Raw genomic sequence first — 26723 nt, forward strand, 5'->3', positions numbered from 1 at the left:
TGCACCTCAGCACTGTTTAGCAGTGGTGAGGCGCCCAGAGTCCTAAGTCCAACAAAAGGTAAGGTAAAATGAGAGGCTAAAGGGCAAAAAGGTAGGGGAAGACCACCCTAAGGCTGACAGGTCCAACAGAGACGCTCTCACCTATCTATTTCTACGTTAATTGTGCTTACTGCCCTTACTAAATAGGAATCAATAGTAGAACGAGAGAGGTTAACATCAGGTTTGGGAGTTTTCTTTTTTTTTTTTACAATTTCGTTTCGACATCATAAATGACCGTATATAGTCGGAAAAATTCAACATGCTAAGGTCTACACTACAAAAAGTTGCTATATAACTACCTACATAAGACAATTAATCAGCAAGGTAAAATCTAAATCTAAAGTGCTAAATATAGACAAAGTACAGGGTGAAAAAACTTGGACCAAAGGCCCAAGATCAGTTAAAAATACTATTAGAAAAAAAAGAAAGAAAAAAAAAAAGACTGAAGGTGCTTCGGTATGCAAAATATACAAGGTGCAGGTAATGGGCCCACAGGGCCGAGAATAATGAAGGGCTGGGCACGGTTTATACACAATTAAGATACCTACAATAGGACCTATAAAAATCGAGCTTAAAAAAGACCGATCAACTAGTGCTAATCAGGACACAATCTTGTGAAAGAGGATGATCCCACTGCCACTTTAGGGTGGGGGTAATGTACATTAGTCGTCCCACCGTCCTAAAGTACCCTGGAGTAGTGGGGGTAATAATGAGGCAAGCAATTGGTTAGTTCTGGGGATTATTTCCAAACAGTGCCCGAATCCAGGGCCAGGATAGAGCCACCCGGGTACAATTTCCTGAGGCCAAATGGGGTGGCCCTTCCCTGCCGCTTTCTGGCGCTTCCCGCGGTGCGTAGGTGGTGCGCTCATTATGAGGGCTTCAGGTGCCCTCCGATGACGTGTCTCTCCCGTGTCCTTGCAGGGCCTCCTGGATGTTGAAGTCCTGCCGCCGGCCGTTCCCCTCACAGTGGTGCGGCAGTTCGGCAATGCAGCTGGCCCCCACAGAGTCGAGAGAGGCGTAAGGCAAAGAGGGTGAGTTTGGCCGTTCCCCTCACGGCTGAAAGTGCGTCCCTTAGTGTCGCACTGGGATCCGCATTAACGATTAAACAGTGGCAAACCTGCTGTGCACAAACCAGGCGACTCACATCAAACTGTAATCTTAGTATGATTCACTAAGTTTTTGCACCAATTGTACTATACCTCATTGCAACTATGTAAGTTTGGGTTGCGGGAGAGTGCAAACTGTGTGAAGTGTGGACATTGATTTTCTGCATCTGGCATGGACGTGTGCCGGTGTATTTGATTTTTGGACTAAGGTGGTGAAGGCATTAGCGGATGTTGTTATGGCGCCTGTGCACTGTACTCCAGATGTGTGTCTGCTGGGCTGCGTTAGGAGTCTCAAGTCCTGCAATCGGCGCATAGTTGCAGTCTCGACTCGGATGGCCAAAGGGGCGATGGCACGGAACTGGGTGCAAAATCTATTCCCACTGTTAAAAAATGGATTCATGATTTACTCTACTGCGGGGATTAGTTGGAGGCCTACGCTGAAGAAATACCCGAGGCTTCACTGGCTAAAGATTTTTGGGCCCCACTTACTATATATCTGTTACGTCACCCAGATCTGTGATGATGTGATTACTTATAGGCTGCTCTGTGCTAGACACAGGAATGACTTATCACAACTGTATTCATTGCCATGGTTTAATATGTAATACTCTACTTATCTTGTGATGTTCATGTTCCTTTTATCGAATGATGTAATCTCATTGCCGGGGCGGTTGGGTGTGTTGGGGATTGGGGCATTAATCAGTGCATCAATGTGCATTATAACATGTTTATCAAAACCTAATAAACAAATTAAAAAAGTAATTAACAAACCATAAAACATTGTAAATCACAATCAAGTGACAAAAATATACACAAACTAATAATAAAACATGTAATGTACAAGGTAGAATAGGTGACTGCAAAAGATGGATAACTAGCCGTTATTAAGGGCACCAATAAAAAGACTATCTACAGATACCAGCATCAAATTCTTGTTAGACCATCTAGTGCAGTTCAAAAATTAATTGGCTGCAACATTAATTTTATGGTCTTGGCCCAATAGGGGTTTATATTTTTTTTAATAAAGCAGTGGATGGTGCTAGTTCTAGTTGGTAAAGGACTTTGGAAAAGGTTTTTTTCTTTAAATCCAACACCATTTCACCAATGCGCCCCCTCTAAAGCAAGTTGTTGTAACGACTTGCATGCTGAAGGAATGCGTGCTAACGACGCGTTCGTTCTATTGACGGCGTTGTGAAAGCACAGCGTGATTCCGGCTTTGTCCTATAGAACGTTTCCCGTCCCAGGACCACCCATCGGTAGTCCTGTGCTGTAGGTCTCTTCTCAAAAAATGGGTTGACATTTTGTTGTCAAACAGCCACACCTTGCTGCGAAGTTCACAGATCCTGGTCTTCACCTTGTGGGTAGTCATCCCCACATACTGCAAATTGCAGGGACATGTTATAAGGTATACTAACCTCTGTGAGTTACAGTTTGTGAGATTTCAGAGTTCCTATGTGTTGTTATTGTTGAAGGAAACTACTTTTGTGGCTTTAGTTAAGTGGCAGACACTGCAACTGCCACATGGGTAATGACCCATAACAGAGGGTATTATACCCAGTGATCTGTCTGCAGTTCCTATTTGGGGGAGTGTGTGCATTAACATGTCCCTTAGACTTTGCCCTCACTTGTGAGGAAACATTGGTTTAGGGAATTGTAAGGCGTCACTCTTTAGGATGCACCAGTGCCTATTGATGATCTTGGTAACTTGATTGCAAGCTATATTGGAAGTAGTGATGCAGGTAGATCTCTCCTGTTTTCTTTTAGGGGGTGGGTGCCAAGTAAGGCTTCCCTGTTATGGTTTGGTGTCCTTTTACCAGCTTGTGTCACTATCCTTGGTGGGTTCTTCCTAGCCTCAAATGTTGTTGCCATTTGTCCCGCTTGCACTTTGTAGTTCTGTAGATTGGAGCAGTTCTACCTCAGTCTAAGGATACTGATTGGCTCCTTTCGTTCTTGGTACATAAGCAGTAAATGCCAGTTCCTGTTGAGGATTATGTTAACCTGGTCTCCATTCTCTGAATTTCAAGTAGAAACTGGGAGTATTTGCTGCAACTATGTCTGATCTTGACCATCTCCCATTTTTTAACTGAGCACCACACGGACATAGGACTTCACATTGTTTTACAGGCACTTATATTACAGAGGCTGGTCGGACATTGTCAAGGGCATTCACACATGATATTGGTTGTTTTTATCACATGGGTGTCTCGGGCTCCTAAGAGCCACACCTTAGGCGCTGTTCTAATTTGATAGACACTGGCACCTTATCACCATTCGCACTTTTCACACTGTGGACACAGGCGAGTCTCTTACAACGTGCTCTTTCTTCTAAAACGCTTTTGTGAGAATTTCTTCACTTCTCACGTGTGTTTCTCTCCTTTCTTCGTCACGGTGAGCAATCTTACTTTGGCATCCCGAATGTAGTAAAACTCTATAGAGGTGTCTTGGTTTTTCTTTATTGTCATCCATACTCACAATAATGTGAGCTTTCTATGTATACCTTTTGCAGCCTTGAAAAAGTCTTGTAGACGAAACACATCCGCTGCCATTTCGTAGATGTATTTTACATATTACGAAGACTTGGAGAAATACATGAAAATTTTTAAAACTCTAGTTCAGCTCTACTGCTGATGCATCATTGGACTGTGTGTTTATCAGAATTATCGGAACTTTATTGTGTGCTTCGGAACCTTCTTTTCTTGAGCTCAACGTGCTGGGACTTTGCTCCAGGACGGACTTCTCATCCGTGTTAGCAGGATGACAGTACCAAGAGAGCACCACCACAGGGACAGTCTGTGCTATTACGAAACTTTACATCCCTTTTCTTTGACCACCTATTTGATGTGCGAAGCTTATAACATAAGCCAATATGTTATATTTCATGAACTGTGGAGTGGCAGAAACCTATTGGCTGCCAATGTTAATCTGAAGGCATATGGAGATTCCAAATTAGATTTGCTGAGTTATTCCTTAGATGCATTTGAGCGCATGTGTGGGTCGATCAATACTATTATATATGTGACGATATGTGGGAGAAATATAGAGATGGTTAGATCAGGTACTGTCTTGATGCCAGGAACACCCTCCCCAGTCTCTAGAGGCTCTGCCCATGTGTGTCATTGGCTGATTTAGCATTGAACACATCTTTGCTGAATTAGCTAAACAGTTATTGTACCTCGGCACTCTGATATTAGTTTTGCATAGAAGCAAGTGCTTCTAAGGGAGATAGTTTCCTGACCTTCTTATGGAGTTACGACTTTTAATGATCAAAATACACATCCAATATTTAACTGTATATAGAGAACATCCAAAACATGAGATATCTTTGCTGTTTTAATTTCATATACATACATACAGGCTGCCTGTTGTGTTTTTCTCTGGGATATATGTATAGAAGAACCCCTAACAATGAGTTTTGTAACATGTATCAACAATTTGACATTGTATAGACAATAACTGTGCAAAATATGAAATTAAAACAGCAAAGATATCTCATGTTTTGGATGTTCTCTATATACAGTTAAATATTGGATGTGTATTTTGATCATTAAAAGTCGTGACTCCATAAGAAGGTCAGGACAGGGAACTATCTCCCTTAGAAGCACTTGCTTCTATGCAAAACTAATATCAGAGTGCCGAGGTACAATAACTGTTTAGCTAGCTTATTACAACTGATCTTTTTTTGGGATTTCAGTTGAAGTCGACATCTGTGGTAGTGGGATGTCACTGTTACCTCGAGGGGCACCATCACCTTATTGAAAATTAATCGGACTGACAAAATCAATCATAATAAAATCCCACCAAAATCTTAAGATTGGTAGTGCGACAGTCTATACCACCACTACCTGTGCTTTATCATTGTACATCTTGGCTGAATATCCAGAGGTATTTGTAACAAAGGTGGAGAGTGTCAAGAGATTTGAACACCAAATTAAGCTATAGAAAGATGTTGACCTTGTTATTCAAGTTAGGTGTGTGCCACTGAGTGTGCACAAGAATGTAAAGATTATACTGGAGCAACTGTATAAGGAAGGTATTATTATTCCAATTGAATGGTCCGATAGTGTTTCGCAGTCATGAATGCAAAGAGGGAAGAAAAAAAAACAGTCAAAATCAGTCTGTGTGCAGATTTGAGTGCTTTAAACAAGCACATAGAGTTTGACTGGTGTCCCCTTAATAGAATACGTGAAATGTAGGCAGCCAAAATGTATGCACATCATTTTTTCTAAAATTGATCTAAGGTTAGCGTAGCACCAAGTTTGTTTCAAGCCAGTGTCGAAAGATCCATCTATGCTTGTAACATTATTTGGTGTGTACAGTACCTCAGACCACCATTTGGTCTGGCATCTGGTCTGGCATCTGCAGCCGGTATTCTTAAAAAACTAATGGATGCTCATCCACAGAATACTAGCAGTGTTCAAATGTTTCAAGACAATATATTGATATATGGAGAAAATTGTGAAGAACATAACTTGAAATTGATTAAGGCGCCGGAACTTCGAGAGGGGCCCGACTGTGTGGAGGGACAAGTGCACATTTTTTACCAACATGGTAGACTATTTAAGACATACTACCAGACGGCACAACTCCATATTTATTTTATTGACTGCTATCAAGACAGCCGCACTTAGATCATAATTAGGCTTCAGTGAGCAATATGCCAGACTATGCTTTGGATATTGAGACGATCAGGACTCTTTTGAAATAAGGAGATGAGGCATTCTCATGGGTTAAAGACATGCAGTGCACCTTCCCTCAAACCATTCATTAGTGCTATCAAGAGTACAGTGGCTCCAGACGTCAGTGTGATTGATAGTGTGATTGATACTGGTATCCTTTTGAGTCAACGAGTGGGGAGTTACAAGCATTTTCTAACATTCATCTCTTGTACTCTGTGGTCAGAATTAAATTACAGTTCTAATGAGCATGAAGTGATTATGTGTTCTTGGACTATAAAACAATTTAATAAGTATTTGTGAGAGGCAAACCACAAACCCCTTATTTTTATGAAATCTGGTAACAGTTTGGGCAAAGGAGGTTGGTAAGACTAATTTCAAGAATGCAGTTCAATTTTGGCGTTAAATATGTGTCGGAGTTAAAATGTTGAAGCTGATTGCTTGTCAATATAACCTTTCAAACTCAAAAAATAAAACTAGATTTCTTGTGTGAGGAGTGTTGTGTGGTGGCATCTACTGACAAAAGAATGAAGATGTTATTTCTGAAAGTGACTCGAGGGAGGAGTATGCAAGAGAAAGTTTTGAAGGTAGTCAAAACTTGCATGGTTGGCCACGAGACAAGTGTTTCGATAAGGTAGTGAAAGGTCACGCTCAAGTAGTGGAAGAGTTGACCATTGAGGTGGATATGGTATTACGGCATTGTGTTTATATCACATGAACAATTATGTGGAAAGTTAATTCAAATAACTCATACAGGACACCCTAGGGCTTTGGCTACCAAAAAATCTTAAAAAAGCATATTTGGTGGTCACATATGGCTTAGTCTGGTTGAAAGTTTTGATGAGTGTTTGTTGTCAGACAAACACTGGACAGTGTCATACGCTCTTGCATAGTGTTCCCTTGCCAGCAGGGACAGGGAAAGGTGGCCACTGATTTTGCAGGAACGTACAAAATACTACCAAACAGCAGGATATCTTGAATTGCAGTTACTGATTACTGGATTTACTATACTTTTGTCAGTTCACTGAAAAAAGATATGGTAGCTGAATTTTAAATGGACGTATTTCCTAATGAAGAACCACCTAAGGTTATTGGTCAGACAATGGGACGCAGTGAATGCTCGAGAACGATTAGGTTTTTTGGCAATAACACCGTGAAACATATGAATGTGGTATTGTAGAGTCCATCATCTAATGGCATAGTAGACAGAGCAAACAGATTCATGAGGGAAGGTATTCAAATAGTGGTAGCATTAGGTTAATCGGGAGGAAGGCGCGGACGCGCGCAGCGGCGCGCCAAAGGCGCGCCAGAACGCGGCCAGTCGCCAGGACACACTCGTCTTTTCACCTTTGTTTTAAGTGTTTTCTAACACTCTTAATATTATGTTCAGCCTTAGGTATTCCAGTAAAGAATTGAAAGATTTAAATTCCCCCCATATCACACTGTCCAAAGCCCTATCGGCCGAAATCGACAGGTTTCCACAAATCTCTTACTTAGCCCTTTCTTCTGACCAAATTACGACTACGGTCTCTTCTCGTCCTAATCCGCCTAGAGGGGTTTTTTAACGAACTTACTGCTATCTATTTCAATGCTCGTTCCATCTCCCAACATACAGTGGAAATATGGAGTCTTCTTGACTCAGAAGCCCCTGACATTTGTTTCGTGTCTGAGACCTGGCTACACGAGAATGCCACTCCTGATCTCCATATAGCCTTTCCTCTGGAGTATAAAATAATACGACATGATAGGAAGGACTATTTTTTTTATTGAATTGTATAATGCATGATTATAACGCATGATGATAACTCGCATTGTTTTTCAGACATTTGAATATCATTTTTCTTCGTTTTGCTTCTAGTTATTTGTCCCAGATGAAGGGCTACTCAGCCCGAAATGCATTGGACTGATTAAGTGATTATTCAGAATGAATGTAACAGACTACAGAATGAACTTTAAATGAAAACACGAATTGATGATTAACAATAAATGCTCATAAACTTTCTTTCACAATAATTGATTTGCAGTTATTCACACAGCTCTGATGGTGCACCTTAGGCACGGGCTCACAGCTGTTATTATTCATACAGCTCTGATGATGCACCTTAGGCACGGGCTCACAGCTGTTATTCACACAGCTCTGATGATGCACCTCATGCACGGGGCTGACGCAGTTATCATTCACACAGCTCTGATGACGCACCTTAGGCAAGGGCTCACAGCTGTTATTATTCACACAGCTCTAATGATGCACCTCACGCACGGGGCTGACTCAGTTATTATTTACACCGCTCTGATGCACCTCCGGCACGGGCTCACAGCTGTTATTATTCACACAGCTCTGATGATGCACCTCACGCACGGGGCTGACGCTGTTATTATTCACACAGCTCTGATGATGTACCTTAGGCACGGGCTCACAGCTGTTACAGTGCTTCCTTCTTTTTACTGGGGGCAACCTGGCTGGATAAATGCAGCGAAGTTTCTCAATGTAAAGACTTTGCTGCCTCAGCTGCATGTTTACTTCGTTTCACTGTCTCAGAAATGTCCCTTTAAGTGGTTAAAAGGCTACCTAAACAAGAGCAAAGAAAATACACCTAAAAAAAAAAAAATGAAGCCCCCCCGAAGCCCGCGGAACGCTGGTGCTGTGGTGCGCGTGACGAAAACTACCGTGGGGCGGGACTTCCGTTTCCTGCTGGAAGCTTGCGCCCACGGAGTGGCTGGCCAGGAGAGGAGCAGTCAGGAGAGGAGCAGTGGTGACGCGGGGCTCCCATGCCCGAGGGAGAGCCCCGCGGTGGCGGCTGAAGTCCGGAGTTTCGCCGATGAGGTGAGTGGGGCTTAGTTGTAGTGGGTGGGGGGGGTGGCGGGGGGGTGTCAGTGTGCTCGTGTGTATGTGTGTGTGTGCGCGCTCTTGTGTGTGTGCGGCGGGGCGGGTGGTGGTGTGTGTCTCTGTATGTGTGCGCGTGGGTGCGTGGGTGCGTGTGTGCGTGCGCGTGTGTGTGTGTGTGTGTGTGCTCGCGTCTCTGTGTTGGTGTGGATGTGACTATCCTGCCGGAATCGGAGCACGTGGTTGTGCGCGCCACCCGTTTCAGTCATTTTAAAACGATTCCAGTTACTTTTTGGGATGTCACAGTTCTTACTAGCAATGTTCAATCTTCAAACAGTGTTAAATGCCCCTCAAACCACTTTAATGGGCCTCAGGCACTGTTTCTTCTTTTAGGGGGTAACAAGAGGCTCCAAACACACCCTCCCTAGCTTGCAGGCGGGGACGCTCTGTCCGTGAGGCCTGAACACCACTGTGCGCCTCGTACGCCGATCGGGGGACGAACCTACAGAGTCTCACGCATCCCGCGTGAGACGCGTACTCGGAGCGTACTTGGGAGATGGTACGATTCGAAGTGAGTGTACGAGTCGTACCAGGCAGGTGCGACTCGTAGGGCGGTGCGCTTACAGTGCCCGCGCCGCCTGGCGTACGCTCAGTGACCCAGGGCGCAGGCGAGGCAGAGAGGCTGTGCGAGTCGTGATGGGGGTGAGACTCGCACAGCGACACTTCAGGACTTCAGGGGGCATAAAGGGCGGTGCGGCACATCAGGTGCGGGAGATGTAGCCAGGCAAAGGCTGCTGAGGAAGAGAGCAGTCATCGGCGCGCGGCGGAGAGACGCCGTCCCCATGAGCGTGCGCACGACCAAATCCGCGCGTGGCCAGCTCTTGTCGCTCCCTCTCCCATTCACAATGCTGGGCGCGTGGCCAGCTCTTGTCAGGTTTGTCGGCTGAAACGATTGCTATAGTTCTCTGGCGAGAACGCGCTTCGCGCGTCTCTAAGCCGAGACCTAATAAACGGCCTGTCAAGATGGGTGTTCCGCAAGGCTCCATTTTGAGCCCTGCGCTCATTAATGTCTATATGACACCTTTGGCCAGAGTGATTAGAGAGTTCGGCTTTGAGGTGCTATCCTACGCCCACGATACCCAAATTCTAGTCACTCTAGGCCCTGACCTTGATGAAACAAAACTCCGCTTCAAAAATTGCATGATCGAGGTCAAGAATTGGATGGGTATCAACCATCTGCACCTTAACGGCAACAAAACTGAGATCATGCTTTTTGGCAAGGCTGTTGAACACTAGGCTCAAGATTGGTGTCCAGTACAGCTTGGTGACTGTCCAACCCCTAAGGAATCAGTGCGGAACCTGGGTTTCTACATGGACAACAAACTATCCATGAAGACCCAAACTAACTACATCGTAGGAACCTGTTTTGGACTTATGCGCAGTCTGCGCAAAGTTTTCAAGCGGATTCCAGCAGAGGCACGGAAACCCTTAGTGCAGGGTCTAATTATAAACAGGTTAGACTACGGGAATTCGCTCCTACTAGCGATAAATGAGCACCACCTGAAAAGACTACAGGTTCTCCAGAACACTGCAGAGCGTTGGTTTTAAACCTTCCCCGAAGATCGCCCTCTGCTCCATGCATCAGAAATCTCCATTGGCTCCCTATTAAGAAGCGAATCATGTTTAAAACGCTATGTCTGGTTCACAAACATATGTACGGAAATGGCCCAAAATATTGGTCGAATAAGCTTAGATGGTACGCACCAAGAAGTCAACTCAGATCTAGTACTGCGTCGTTGCTCACACCTCTAAAAATACAAACCTCCAGAAATGGGGGTCGTGCTTTTTCCTTTCTTGCTCCCTCCTTCTGGAATAAAATGCCCTTGAATCTGCGCACTACTTCAGAACACAGCTGCTTTCGTAAGAAGCTGAAGACATGGCTTTTTGCAAACTAAGCTGTCCACCTCTCTTTGGATGTGATATGTGACTTGAGGTTTGGTTGAGGCACCTTTCTGAGTGAAAATGCTTTGAGTTATGTTAATGCACCACACTCAACCACTGGGGTATCCCCATTTTGCTGATTGAGAGGAAGGGAATCTAATATCAATCTGGTCCCACAATGTACCAAATCAAGAAAGTATTTGGTGATAGATTGGTCACCTGCTCTGATGCAGAAGATTAGATATGATGTTGCCAGCAGACAAAGAAAGAGTACAGAATTGTTGGATAGGCTATGCATACCAGAACCTGCATTATTGAAGCTGGGGATTGAGTTACTGTCAAGAAAACCTGTACAGATAAGTGGGTAAAACAAATTACAGGCCCTCTGCCACTTGAAAAAGTCACAAAGGATGCTTTGTTACTAAAAGGAAAAAGGTTGATAGAACAAGAAAATTGTGATTGGATTGCGTGAGGAATGGGTGATGGTTTTGCAGAAGGCAAGGGTGACTTGTGAGCATAATAATGATCTGGTGCCAAAATTCCTGTGGTAGCTTCGAAACACCTATTGAGTGAAGGTGTTGATGGATGTAGTTGTATTGCTGGTTATTTTGTTGTGGATCAGGGCTTTCGACTGAATGATGTAAACATTAAAAGAAATGATGTATGTTGAAAATGAAAATGATAAGGAGCATCTTCTTGAAACTTGCTTCAAGTCACCCACATCAAAGCAGGGTAGAAAAATAAAGACAAGAGTTTCTAAGATTCGTACTAGATACAATGAATGTGTGTTGTATTGTAGTTTGTGTATTCATTTTGCTTACAAGTGATAAAAAAGCATTTTCAATGAGATTGGTCTCGCATTTATGAGTGTTTAAGCTATTGTATTAGGAATCTGTTGCTTTGACGAGTAACCTGCTTTCATTTAAAAAAACGTATTTGACTCGAAACTAGATGGACCCACAAAGCAAACGGTCACAATATGGTACACGGCACAGGCAAAACTGGAATGGAAAGGGGTTATTACTAAGCTTACCCCACTTTGGGACACCAAGGCGCTGGGACAGCTGAGACGCAGTAAGGGATTCACACAGTGGCACAATATTGGTATCTCCACAGTGGGAGACTTATGGGATAGAGGTACAGTAATTCCCTATGCCCAACTTCAACAACAATATGAACTGGGCCCGACTGAAACATATAGATATGTGCAAATTAGGCATGCATTATTAACAGCACTTCCGCCAGACACTGCTGTCCCGGAGGCCTTCCCATTGGAGGACCGACTACTCACTGACTACATGCAAAAACGAGCAACGTCACTCACATACCGAAAATTACTCAACAACCTACCTGACCCCACAACCCTACTGCGGGATAAGTGGGTGGCGGAAGTAGCAGACATGGAAGATACGGAATGGTTAGAGGCACTGGCATCCCCCAGTGAGGTGGGAATTTCAGCCAAGCTTAGATTGGTGCAGCTTAAAATCTTACATCGCATATACTATACCAGAACCACCTTACACAAGCTACAAAGGGCGCAACATCCATTTTGCCTTCGGGGGTGCGGGAAGAGGGTACCTTTTTCCACACTATGTGGGAATGTCCAGCAATAGTAGAATACTGGCGACAGGTGCTGCGCACAGTGTCGCAAACACTGGGGATATCCCTCCTGCCAGAGCCACGAAAATGTCTCTTAAACATATAGGATCCCAATGATCTCACTCGCCATGGACAGACCTGGGTCACATTAGGCCTCATGATTGCTAAAAGGGATATAGCGCAGAAATGGGGTGAAAGAGACCTGCCCACGTTGGCGACATGGTGTGGGAACATGGATCTTGCAATAGTAGCGGAACGCACAGTGTATGCGAGCAGGGGAAGCCCACGCAAATGGAATAAAATCCGGGCGGCATGGAATAGTTTCCGGGGAGAACTATGTGACCCGTTGCCGGAAGCTGAAGTAGATAGCTCAGACGAAGAGATAGAGGGGGAATGAGGATAGAGATAAAATGCGAGAAATAGTAAAACTGTCACAGGAAAGCATGAGGTACTAACGCCATGGTAAGAATTGTATATCCAACTGTGTAACATTACATTGATGCAAAATTATTGTCTACGTATTGTCATGATTGTTGATGAGATGTTTGGTTTAATAAAAACATTTATAATTAAAAAAACGTATTTGAGCTGCTTTAAATATTGAATTTGCGAGTAACCTGCTTTTTAAAAAAATACTTTTATTTGTGTGGTTTTTAACTTTGAAACTTACACTGCGTTGCTCATTTGCACTGAAATTCGGGAAGGAGCTGTGTTTAATGCTCCGGGGGGACTGTCAGGCAGGCATTGTGAAACATAGGTAGCAGTCTAGCTGCGCTGGCCCTTACGCTCACCACTTCTCAAAAGAGGCGGATGACACGGACGCCCGCAGCGGGCGCGCCGCTGGTGTGTCGAAGGCGCGCCTAAAGCAAGACTGTGTGTGCCCGACCGGGCCCAGTGGCCAGGACCCCTGGTTCTCCAACTAGTGGTAGGATCTCTTATACCTCTGATCAGTTACATCATCTTAGAGACACTTAACCTGTCAAATGCTCACACAGGTTAACTAATAACTGTAGTAAATGTCCCCTATGTCCCTTTGGACAAACTCCTTTGATCACGGCTGCTGTGGCCCAAATCCCGTCCTCTCTAATAGCCTTTAAGATGGCTCTTTTGAACTGCGAGTCATTACCCAAGCACACCACTGAACTCGGCTTGCTACTTGAGGAACAAGATCTGGATGCCCTGTTTCTTACCGAAACATGGCTTTCAGGCGTATCAGACCCTGCGGTAGAACATGCCTTGCCCCCTGGATACTTGATCCAGAGACTGGATCGGGAAGTAATCAGAGGTGGGGGGATGGCCATTATCTTTAAAGACAAGTGGCGAAGTGTGGCTCAATGGTTAGAGCGGCAGACCCTGATGCAGAGGTCTGGCCCTGGACCAGGGTTCAATTCCCACCTCGGCGGGTCTTAGGCTCAATTTCCCCGGACCTGATAATTCTCGCCTCGGTGCCTATTCTAATCATGGGTCTCATTCTGCAACTCTGGGCAATAGCTTGCTTAATCTCCACAACGGCCCCAACAGCGCTGGGATGCCTGGCTTCACCTTGGGGGTGCCCAGGAGTGGACATTTCACAGGGCAAAGCCAGGAAGAGTTCCACAGCGGTATGAGTACAACGCCAGGACGCCCCGTTGCTGGGGCAGCAGTGCGCTTTACAAGTACAAATTCATTTCATTTCAAGTTCAACTGCCGGATCGTACCTAGCCTGATTCCGGATTGTGTAAGCGGTCTCTTCGCACTCTGCTTCTCCCCTACGTGCACTTTCTCTGGGGTTCTTATTTATCGCCTGCCAGGCCCAATGGGCCTTTTCATTAGGGATGTCCCGGATTACTTTGCGAAATCAGACAGCTCCTTTTCAATTTTTTCTGTTTTAGGTGATCTTAATATTCATTTTGATCTGTCATCCTCTGTGAATGCCGAGGCTGTTATTGACAACTTGGGAGCTCTGGTATTGAAATTGAAAGTGTCCGACCCACTCACCAGAAAGGCCACCTCCTTGACCCACTTTTCTCTAACATTGAAAGTCTTGTTGTGGGAAAACACATTCCACTACCCTGGTCAGACCACTACATGGTCCCCTTTCTTTGGACCCATTATGAGGGTCGTCAGCCACAGGGAAAGGTAAAAATATGGCGTCGAACTGGCCTAAACTTCCGATCGAATCTTGGGCCTCTGCCCTTCATAAAACCAGACCTGTCCTAGGAAATGACCCTGAATGCGCCAATAACAAAGTCGATTTATGGCTGAAATCTTGACTAGATACGCTTATTCCGAAAATTTGGATGACTAGGAAAAAAGACGGGCCTTGTGCAGCGGGGTACTCCTCCAAACTTAGAGAACTGAAACAATCATGTAAATGCTTGGAGAGAAGTTGGAGAAGGGACTTCTCGAGTATGAAGAAAATTAAATATAGGGAAGCCATCAAAGCCTATAAGGCAGAAATTAGACCTGCCCAAGCTGCATCTCCTATGGTCAGAGCTCTTCTGAAGAAACCTTCTCTTGAACCTGAAGTCTTTGCCAACTATCGGCCGATCTCACTCCTACCAGGGATTGCAAAAATATGCGAAAAATACGTGAATTCCGTTCTCTCCACATTTCTGGAGGAGAATGAATGCCTTCACCCCTCTCAAACGGGTTTTAGACCCCAACAAGGCACGGATACGGCCTTGTTAGCGGTGGTTGAAGAAGCCAGGAAAATTCTAGACAGGGGTGGGTCTGCCGCTATTATTTTGCTCGATCTCAGTGCGGCCTTTGACACTGTTAACCACCAACTTCTGATCACAAGACTTAGAGAGATTGAGGTAACAGGAACCTTACTTAAATGGCTCGAGTCCTTCCTAGTAGATAGGACATTTCAGGTCTATGAGGACAATTTCAGCTCTGAAAGAATGCCACTACAATGTGGGGTGCCGCAGGGCTCGTCCCTGAGCACCACACTTTTTAATTTGTATTTGCGCCCGCTGGCCGAGGTGGTCAAGCCCTTTGGAGTTAGCGTCATCTCCTATGCTGATGATACTCAGCTGATTGTGTCCCTTAACACTCTGGACAATGCAAAGAACAATTTGGCCAGCTGCTTGGAAAAGGTCTCCGAGTGGATGGATGACTCTTTCCTAAAGTTGAATGCAGCTAAAAACCGAGCTGATGGTCCTGAGTAAGACCACTAATATGGACACCAGCGCATTTTGGCCTACATGTTTTGGGGTGATGCCCACCCCCCAAAGCTCAAATAAAAAGTCTTGGGTGTGGCTGGACCTCAGTCTGAATTTCAAAGAACAGGTGCGTAGGATGGCAGGTACCTGTTAAGGTATCTTGAAAATGATCAGGAAAGTTCTTCATCTTCTGCCGTTTATTGCTAGGAAACTATTGGTGCAAGCCTTGATCCTCTCAAGGCTTGACTATGCCAATGTGCTTTACCTAGGGTCCACAGCCACAACTTTTAAAAAATTGCAAACTGTTCAAAACTGTGCGGCGAGTCTTCTTATGCAGGTTCAGAAGCAGGAATCGGCCCAGCCTTATATCACTTCCCTGCACTGGCTTCCGGTGGCTAAGAGAATCCAGTTCAAGGCACTGTACATTGCTTAGAAGTCACTCTCAGCCAGGGCTCCTCCGATTCTCCAATCCATTATCTCCCCTTACCTTCCTCAAAGATCCTTGCGCTCTGAGAACAAACATCTAGCAACAGTTCCCAGAGTATACTGAGCTGAAATGAAATGAAAATTAAACTTATATTGCGCGTAACTACCCTGAGGCCTCGCAGCGCTTTAGCTAGAACCATTCAGGCGGCAGGGCAGGGCACTAAGCTCTTGCAAACAAATGCGTTTTAATAGCTTTCTAAAAGCTGTCAGGTTGTTATTTTCTCTCAAGACCAACGGAAGAGCGTTCCACAACCTTGCAGCGTTGTGCGAAAAGGAACGACCACCCCAGCTGGATTTTTTTACTTTTGTGGTGGTGGCCAGATGTAGCACACTGGAGCGGAGAGCTCTAGAACGGAGGTATGGAGTGACCAAGGGGAGCATGATGGATGGACCTGACTTACGAAGAGCCTTCTGGACCAGGCACATAGATTTAAATTGTATCCTGGACGCTACCGGGAGCCAATGCAACTTCTTCAGGGCAGGTTTGGCCGACTGCCAACGAGGAATCTGAAAAAGTAGTCTGGCCGCACAATTTTGAGTAAGCTGGAGTTTGGTAATTGTAGCAAGGGGGGGCTCCAAGGTAAAGTGCTTTGCCGTAGTCCAGGCGTGAGAGAATCAGGGCCTGGACCATAACTCTCCTCGCCTGAGCTAGGAGTGGGGGACGTCTTTTTTCCCTCATCGCGGCCAAATGCTGGAATCAGCTTTCAGACCATGTCCAGCTCGAGGATAACTATCTCTCCTTCCACACTGAAGACTCTGCTGTTCTCTGGAACTCTCGGATCGTTTTTTGATTGTCTGTTGGCTCTGTCTCTAGCGCAGGGAGGCCTTTGGTAGCCATGCGCTCTATAAATCTATATTCATTCATTCATTTATTATTCATTGGCATTGTAAATGACAATGCCTTTTATTTATGTTTTTTAAAAGCAACACATATATAAAAGGCATTGTTATTTTAGATGCCAAGATCTAAAACTATTGCAAATGCAATTCCACTTCATTGGTGGCCGCACCTTTTTTTTTTTTTAAGACGCGTATTCAGGTTACAGTGAGCAGTGTCTAAAGAAAGGGGCACAGCCGACCTTAAAGTGAAAGCGCGTATGGGGTGCTTTCAATCAAAGTGAAAAAATAATTGTTTTGAAAGGTTCTGTAAAGCAGCCGCTAAAGTGAAAGCGGCCCGTGCTGGTAACTAAATAAATAAATAAGTTCAGCCGCTTAAGTGAAAGCGGCCCGAGCTGTAAATTAAATAATGAAATAAGGGCAGCCGCTATAGTGAAACCCGACCACGCTGTAATTTGAATAAATACATTACTAATAATATAAAAGCGAGCGGCATGCTGCGATGTCATGGGTGGAATAGGGGAAGATCATTAAAGAAAATAGTGCTTACCGACTTATAAAGCATACCGTGCAAAAAGTCCAGTCCAAATGCAAACAAGGCAGTACCAAGGAGGGACTATTAAGCCTATTCACAAATGAAAAGCAACGATTTTACAAGGACAGTAACAGGAGCCAACTGAAAAGATGGGCGGGGAAGTGGGCGGAGCTTCTATGTCAAACTTCAATACAGCGTGCCTCGCTGAGCAGCGCATGTGCTGCCCTGACTCGACCTAAAATGATATGTTACATATACACTTTGCTTTCTTATTAGTGTTGAGACAGGAATGTCCATTGCAATGTATATGGGCATGTTTCTCTTCTATGGGTGTCCAGCTACATGTTTATCTAGTACCCCGACATATTTTGGCAACAGTGGCACGCTTATTTAGTGTGGGCACAGAGACATAGGCCCCTCTCCGTGTATGCAAGGTCTAGGACCCTACCCTGTGACAATAATGGATGCACCAAGCATTCCTCACAATGGATTTGAGAACCTCTGTACCTGTCCAGGATATAGCAAAACACGAAGTGGTAGCAGCAGAATATAACCCCATTTTTTTCAAAGAGAGAGAGAGAGTGTCCAATGCGTCTAAGGGATTAATTTTGGGTGCTTCTGGTTTGCCGCTGCACAAGATGGAGATCGTGGACAGATACCTAGACCATGGATTTGTATTGCCTACATTCCTTTGGCAAGAAAGAGGAGATCCAGGCACTTAAGTGATGAGGATAGAGACAGGGCCTACTTTCAGAATTCTGCAAAAACTTTAATTAGCTAAGGCATGGAATCAGCTCCCTCTTGAACTTTGGACCCTTACCTCTCTGCCAGCCATTCTCTCAGGGATGAAGGGACATCACCTGAAGTGTGCATTTCTGCTGGAGGAGCTGCCTCATGTTTTGATGCCGGCCTGCTGAGAGAGGGAAGTAGTCTACCTGTTCCTGCAGGAGAAGAGCCTATCCAGAGACAGAAGCCCAACATTTTCGATTTTTTTTCTAAAAAGATAAGCAATTAGATGGTCATTGAAATTATTGTGCCTGTTGGTAGATTACAGAGTTCTGAGCTTGTGCACCTGTGACTGCTCACCCTTGCTTCCTTGAGAGTCAAGTTCGAAAACCATAGTAGGAAAGACACCACAGGCTAATTACCTTGCTCACTTTGCCACTGGATTCAAGCTAGCCTGGCTGAAGAGGGGATGTTACCCCGAAAACGGTCAAAGGATGCTTGTATCCGGTCCAGGGAAGAACTGGTTATGCAGTTCGGGCTTGACTGTTCCCATGCGGAACAGGGTCAAGAATGTTTTGCATATGGCTGGGTCTGAACTGGGGTGGCGAAGTGAGCTAAAGAACGATGATGGATTCACCCCAGATCTGTGACTGAGAGTGAGTGTCTGAAAAGTTTCAGCGCTCCATCCATCATCACCTTGTATTTGCTTTGTTCGCCCTTAGTTGCCTGGGTATGCCCAGACATGGGTCTCTTGCTCACTTTGCAACTGGATTCAAGCTAGCCTGGCTGATGAGGGGTGTTACCCCAAAACCAGCTCTCCTCGGACGCGCCACTCTGCGCAGCTGTCCTTCGGGCAGAGGTTTTGTGGAAACCCTCCTCGAGTGCAAAGGATGAGTTTCTAGTAGCTCCTCTCAAATGATGGGAAAACCGCTAAACATCAGCTAATCACGCCTGACGTCCCTTCTGCCAGTCGTCGTATCCTTCAGACACCAACCTGAGTTGGTCTGATGTTATTATTTTTCACACATCTCTCATTAGGTCCGGAAGAAAGCCACAGCACCTCTACGGAGGGCACTATGGCTGAAACATGTCGACCCTATGATCACAAACAACCATGCTAGGTTGAATTTTCCAGGCATGGTAATGCAACTATTTCTAACCCTGACCCCTGGGCATACCAGTAAAATGGTTTTTCAACATACCAGGGAGTTAGTTTTACTTCACTAGCACACTTTCTCACACTCCCCCTCCACACCCGGCTCATCATAAGGTTTTAGTATACCTCTTGCCATTTACAACTAAAACATCCCTGAAGTCGTCCCTCTCAGTGAGGAGGTTGTAGCCCGCACTGAGACCAGGTTCGCAGTGTGAGGAAAATCCCTATGATGAAGCATGCCACCCTCGGGTGGGTGAGGGAATTCGTCCTATAAAAGGGAATCCCCTTTACACTCCTATCACTTTTTCTTCCTTTGTCTTGACCCAGGGTGGCTTGTTTGTGGTATTACCCCGAAACCGGTCCCAGGATACTCGTTTCCGGTCCAGGGAAGACCTGGTTTGGCAGTTCAGGCAGGACTATTACCATGACGAACAGGATCAAAACTGATTTGCATATGGCTGGGTCTGAACTGGGGTGGCAAAGTAAGCTAAAGAACGATGATGGATTCAACCCAGATCTGTGACTGAGTGCGAGTGTCTGAAAAGCTTCAGCGCTCAGTCCATCTCCTTGTGTTTGCCTAATTACCGTAATCACCACAGTTGGGGGCAGTAGCCCATCTGCCCTCTGCTCTTGCACCAGAATGGGGTCTGGCAATTACTTTATATTGCTCTTACTTGCAAGGAATTTGGTGTTCCGAATTGTTCTAGAAGTGTGCGTGGAGCTTTGGGTGGCGTGGAGCTCCAGCCGACTTCAAGTGGATTCCTCGTCTGCAGTTGCACTCCACACCTTCATGAGCTGATACAATCATGAGCGGATACAATTCTTCCTTCTGGAGAATAAGCTAGCATTTCATACATAGAATTGTTTTGATGTGCTAATTACAATGTGGATGGCCAATCGAGAGGTTAGCTAAATTTTGTTTTTGAACCTTTGAACGCAGATTAAAAATTTCATATTTTGAAACTGCTACATCTGCTACACTAGAGGAACTATAATTATATTTAACTGACTATTGGACCATGACAATTTTCACAACTGTTCTGCAAGTCTTTCGGTGAATATCAAATTTCATAGATCATTTTACTGGTTTCATTAGGGATGGTGAGCTATCAGAACGCTAGCTACTACAGTTACAGGATACATTAGTGACAGCAAAGCAAATCAAATTCGTAAAAGAGGTTAAGTGAGGGGAAAGATATTCTGACTACATACACCGGTCACCACAGCCACTCAACAAACTACTAAGTCCAACAAAGATAGATGTTGCACTAGGATGTTAACAAGACAAAAGAAAAGTTTGCGATAATAATTAAGAGCAAACGCATATTCCTGAACTTCTTATTCATCTCTACCACAAATAATGACTGCAAAATTCAATAGCAACCTGCATCAGTTCCGGCTACCAAACAGTTCAGAAGCTGTTTAGTATGGAGACAGACTATAAAATATTGCTCCAAATAACATTGTTACTCATCATGCAAGTTACTCGAGTTGCAACAGCAATGGAAAGCAAGAGGTGAACCTTTGCTAAGTTTTGTTAACCGAAGACATTAAACATTTAATTGTAGAGTTAATTCACAGAAAAAAGGCAAAGAACGTATTATGCTCCCCAAGGAGAAAGCATTTTATGTTAGTAGAAAGTAATAATTAAAATATAGAAATTCTAGGTTTTTTACAGTTTTTCAAAATATCATGAGAACTTGTTTAAGGACTGGCCTTCAGAGTTTGAAAACGCTGCAATTGACAATTTCTGGATGCATGACTGTTGCAAGAGATCCTTCCAATCCCACATACATCCTTAGGGTATCAGACTGTAGTACATTCGGTTATTATTAGATGTCAATGGGGTAAGGCACAAATCCTTTGTGTAGCAAGGTGCAGCCAGGTCCCAGAAGTCAGACAGGTGTCCTTGCTGTATTCAGGCTTCCTTACCCAAATAGAATGTCTCGAAGTCAAGCAGGTGCCCACCATTGCCCTTCAATCTCAGGATATGAAAGAAATATAATTAAGGTTCTAAGTGCATTCCTGTAAATTCTGTAATCCTAATATTATTAGATAGTACCAGGGACATGCATCTGGGAACAAGCTGATTGGCAACTGTTACCAGAAAACATTGAAAAGCAGTGAGCTGCCTGTCATAAGAACCCCTAAACCCCAGGAGAAAGTACCTACCTGTATGGAAAGTAGTCCTGGAAAACAGCAGCTAGGCATGGAGGGTGAAAGCAAAACCTCCAAATCCCAACTGGGCAAAAGTGAAAGCACCTCACATAAAACGCTGCAGGTGCACATTTGGCTCGGTGAAACAGGGAGGCAGAAGCAAGAAAGTGAGAGAAGGAAAGTGAAAGTGTTGTACCCAGTAAATAGAGACACTGGTAGCCATGTAGTACTTTTCAAGTCTTCTTTATTGGTTCCATGTCAAGGTAGCATCAATCATAGTCCAGTCAGCTCTGGTCAGGTACTAGCCATGTACCAGCCCCACCAGGAGCAGCCTGCCTAGCTGCCCAGCCCATCTCCAACTGTCACCACTCATCCACACAGGCACCCAGGCATTCCATTCATCACAGCAACATTCCGTCACCATCTCTCACTCTGGCTAAGCAGCTAGGAGGACCCAGGCTGATTACATGTAAATGTAATCCTGAGGATAGAACAGAAAGTATAAACTTGGATCAAACGTGAAGGCGGCAAGCTAAAGAGAAAGCGGAGAATGGAGAGGAAAAGAGAGAGCACAACACAGGGAGCGAGTACGTGAGGAGTGAAGGGCGTTAAAAGCACCGATAGGAACTGCAGCAGAAGTGTGTAGGAATACTTCTTGGTGTTACATCACCAAACAATGGGACAATATAACCTTCCACATTTAAAAGACATTAAAGCCAAAGGTTGAAGGAGAATGACACAAAGCCTCCTTTCTCTGCATTTCTTATATGAACATTTTTTAAGTATTGGTTACATGAGGTCTCGCAGACATCTATAGTTAGAGCGAACAGGTCTAGCCTTAGCAAGCTGTAGCAATAGTTTTTTTTTTTATTATTGCATGCATATGCCACAAAAAGAAACATAAAAACTGCCATAATGTGGCACCACTTTGCAATAAACGTGTTCATATAATAGAAAGTATGGGTGCATGGCAGGCAGATATAGAAACTTTTTTGTTTTAATACATGACTGAAAAATATTCTTATAAGCACACATAAAAAGGTATAATGTCACTATTGTAGCTGAAGACAGTTTAAATACACAAAGATGGCTAAAGAATAGGATACTGAATGGAAAAAACGTAAATACTGGCAAAGTAATGTATTTTTCCCACCAGTTCTGGCACATGAGTGCACCGCTTTTTAGGCATTTGTGCACAGGTTATCAGAAAAAAAGCTGTCATTCACAGTATAAGAGAGCCAATGGCTGAAGTAGACTGACCCACTGCTCCATGCTGTAGGTTGCAGTAGGGGCAAGCAAAACGTATGACTGCTAACACAGACCAATGGATGAAGAGAGCTGGCCCAAAGTCTCTTATGTATGTGTGCGTACCTATATATTCAGACCTGTATTTTTTACTTTAATGTGTTAATAAACGAGGCTGCCAAAACAGCTAATGGAAGTTCTAAGCCAGACCTAAGAATCTCCTTCGACATCATCAATGCAATACAAACACGACAAAAACAGTCATTTAGGCAAATAGTTAAAACTGTCATAGAAAAATACTTCAGTGCAAATTCACACTCCTCAACTAGAAACCGCTCTTTAGAAAGACTTCTTTTTGTCACTGCATTCTAATTTGTAACCATTAATTATCTTTCCCCAACAGAGATTGGGTCATCACAAGGTAGTTAAAATCACTGTCAAGTAATAAGCTCTTAAAAATCATATGGAATTCCTTTGAACATGCATCATTAAGGACAAAATGGTAGGCCTATTTAAGACCCACTCCCACAAAATATAAAACTGAAGAAAATCATGTGACATTCTAGCTTTTCTCTATAAAAGCATCAGTATGATCTGTTTTGTCTGTTTTCAACCTGCCAGCATTAAACTAAAACTGGCCCAGAACTCCATACACATGGCAAACAGATTAAGCACATTCATATAACACTCAACTTGAAGGAATTACACACACAACATGTATACCGTCTGCAACTTAAAAAATTATTAATATAAATAAGTCCAGGCTGGGAGTGATTAAAAGTATGTATGTATGTATGTCTATCAGTCATTTGCACCCTCATACTTAAGATTGAAACGTGTTTTTAACCGAAATGGCATTTCCGAATCTGTAATAACCATGCCCCACTTCTTCAACTAATCTACACCAAACTGTTATACCTTTATTTCTTATAATGCATCCTTTCGCTGGTTACCCATTCCCCGCTGCTTAGCCAGTATGAATGTGATGTCTATGTGGTATGTTAGAATGCTTGATGAGGGAGTGAAATGGTGGAGTGCCTGGTGGAGTGGAGAAAGAGACAGTTGGAGTGTGTGGGCTGAGCAACAAGGATGCTGCTCCTGGTGGGGCTCAACTAATGCACTACCATCCTGTAACTACCATCCTGTAACTAAGCTAATAAACCTCTTACTTATTACCTACCTCATGGCTACCTCTGGACTTCTTTTGGATTACATCAATGGCGACGAGGATGGGATTGTGAAAAAAAAGACAGTACACCCACTAACTTGTGCGAATTTGAGGCAGAACGGTTGAGTAAGGCTTAAGTCACAGAGGAGGGGTGTCCAAAAGACAAATCACCAGACTAGCTAAATAATAACAGTATCTGTTTTCATGTTAATGCAAAAAGCGCTTACCAAAAACTGGTCCTCACAAGTGGTGGCATAATAAACACAAGTGTTGGCAATGCCAATAGGTTTGGCTTATATATGACAGTGCCTCTTCTGCCACTGATGGGTTTACACACCGTTAATTCATTATACATGACCTCTGTCAGTCATCTTTGCACTCATGCATCCATTCATCCTTCCACTGACGTATTCTTGCAATCACCCATTTACACAACCAAAATACAACAAACACAAACTCAACAACATATGCAAGATAAATTAAAAGAATAAAAGTAGAAAAAAATGAAAATGTACAGCTGTGCAAAAACGGCGGGCATATGCTTGCAATAACAAATTCAAATAAATCATAGCAAGGGGTGGTTGTCTTAAAATGGTATTGTACATACGGCATCGTCGTCTTAAAGTTTCTTTATGGCCACCATGTTTAGAAATAAATGCATCACCCATCTTGGAATGTCAAAACAATACTACAATATGGATAATACTATTCCATGATAGTTGTCTGATTTAGAGGAAGTGGCTGTGCACAATATGGTGCACCGAGGAAATGTGCTGCAAGTAAGCGGCACATTAGCACTGTTTGGAGAGCTGTAATATGATCTAAAGATTAAAATAAAAAGACACACACATACATATGTATGTATGTATGTATGTATTCAAGTATCATTTGTTTTTATTACAATATCCTGGCAGACAACCAATCCCATCAGGACTTTGAAGAGAATCTTGAAGGAATTATTACAATGCAGATCTTCTACTTCAAGGGTTTGTCAAAATGTGTAATCAGAACCAAAATCCTTACATACATATGTATTCTGGAGATTAAATGTAACAAATTGCCTACTTATTGGCTTTCACACAATGTAATTACCAATACAGCCTTAATAGCCTATTACCTCTAACAAAAGCTTTTGACAATAAGTCAGGCTTACTGGCATTTTTATAACTTTTCATAGTAAACAAATCAAACTTACAGAATCTGACTTAAGTTTTGTCAGGGAACTAATAAGACCCACCAAGACCCACTGACTTGACACCATAACCAACAAAGTCCTATTTAAATTTGCATATGGTGGAACCATCATGCATACAGTAATTAAATCAAAAATGTGGGAAAAAATGACAGTTGGCAAAGCAAAATACAATCTCTTCTAAGATGGCACAACAACAATTGTCAAAGTGCAAATCATCTATTCCCATGGCTTGTCAAAAGGGGGTAACCAACAGCAAAACCTTTGCCTATTGCGGTAATCCGCAAGATGTCATGTAATAACATACCCTTAGGCAAGCTTTAGGAGAGAGTAATAGCAATCCACCCTCTAATGCCTACTGACTTTAGCAAGTGTTTTCACAATAAATCTGTCAAGCCTACTGCGTTTATACTACCTTTTCCTAATAAGCAGATCGGGTATATAACTTTGATATTTGGTTTGCTACCGTGACCAGCATACGCTTTCACGCGAGCCAAAAAGTGCAATACAAGAACTCTTTCAGTAGAAGCACACATCTGCTAGCTCAAATGCTCTACTCAAGGTAACCAACATGATGTGGGCAAAGCATAAGACACTTTCACTGTAGTACTTCTGAAAACTCTCCTGTTGATCACATAGGATTTGGAAACAAGACATTCTAAAACGGAGGTTCGCAGACAAATACGAAAAAAGCAGCAGAGCTCCGCTCTTGGTTCTCGTCATCGGTGGTTGAAACAATCCTTACGTCCGCAGTAGCACATACTCCACCGTTAACTATTGGCACATTTCAAACGTGCCTAATAATATCACGTTGAAAACGGATTTAACAGGTGGCCATTGGATGATTGTCATACCTTCAAAATACCCATTTGTGCCTAAAAGGTGGTAAAGTACGTCTGCCAAAACAGTACCGGGTAACTGTTGACATAAGCCCATCATGAGAGGGCGAGCAGGCAGTGCGTGTTCCAGACTCTGTGCCAGCAACTGCAGCAATCTCCCAGGGTATGGAGCGAACTGACGAATGTGTCTGACAGAAGACATATCTCATTATAGACTCAGAGTCTTTGGATCTAACATACCGCGGTTCACATCGTGGGGATCAGGACGGCAGGTAGATAGGTCACTGCGGGCAGGTAGAGTCGGTGGATGAATGATACACTAATGAGTGGAAGGCTAATGCTCGGCGCACAAGGGTGGAAGGAACGGGTTTCGCTGCGGACTGGGAGGTGATGGGAATTTTGGTACCTACAAACTAGTGCTACAACTTTATCTGTCAGCGCAGTGTGGGGAGCTATGCTAGTTCGCCGGCACTCTCCCTAGACTCAGAATAACATGTTGACAGCTGCACCTCCCTATGACAGCTCCACACACCCCTCCCCCGCCTCACGTACCGTGGCAACATCACGCGCAGAACACTGTTGCAGGGCAGTGTCCACATCGGGTACATCCACCTCCGCTTCAGACGCCATTTCTGCTGAGCAACAACTGATGCAGGAAGCGGAAACAGCGGCGACACCAGCTGGAAACCGAGACAGGCAGACCAGCACTAAACAGTGAAGAAGGACTGCCGAGGGACCTGACGACGTTACCACAGAGATCTAATAAAGAACTAGAGTGCTAACTCTCTCCTTTCTCTCTGCATAAAGAGAAGGAAAACAACCGTCAAGTTCAGGTAGAGTTAATATAAAGAATTGAAAGCTTGTTTAAACAGTCAAGTTTTCAGTTAGCACCTGAACAATGTGAGCGAACGTCTTTTTACGGGTAAACCGGCATAGCATTCCGTCATTTTTTAATTTTTTAATTTTTAATTTTTCTGCTTGTATCTCTTCCTTGAGTGACTTTACAACGTGTACATTAGCAGTTTTTTTCTGTTTGTATCTCTTCCTTGAGTGA

The 26723-nt window shown here is 43.9% G+C and overlaps 1 protein-coding gene across 2 annotated transcripts in view; it reads right to left on the bottom strand.

Moving 5' to 3' along the window:
- UBR2 (ubiquitin protein ligase E3 component n-recognin 2) overlaps positions 1–26372 on the bottom strand; it is a 1610484-nt gene extending 1584112 nt beyond the window's left edge. The window contains exon 1 of one of the 2 annotated variants that reach the window (XM_078649714.1): positions 26222–26372. In XM_078649714.1, coding sequence (XP_078505840.1) covers positions 26222–26299 — 78 coding nt within the window. In that variant the 5' untranslated portion in view covers positions 26300–26372. The remainder of the gene's footprint in view (positions 1–26221) is intronic. The other variant, XM_078649715.1, reaches the window with a different exon arrangement.
- Positions 26373–26723: the final 351 nt, after the last annotated feature.

This window comes from Lissotriton helveticus, chromosome 6 (genome assembly GCF_964261635.1).
Source record: "Lissotriton helveticus chromosome 6, aLisHel1.1, whole genome shotgun sequence".
NCBI classification, from domain to species: Eukaryota; Metazoa; Chordata; class Amphibia; order Caudata; family Salamandridae; genus Lissotriton; species Lissotriton helveticus.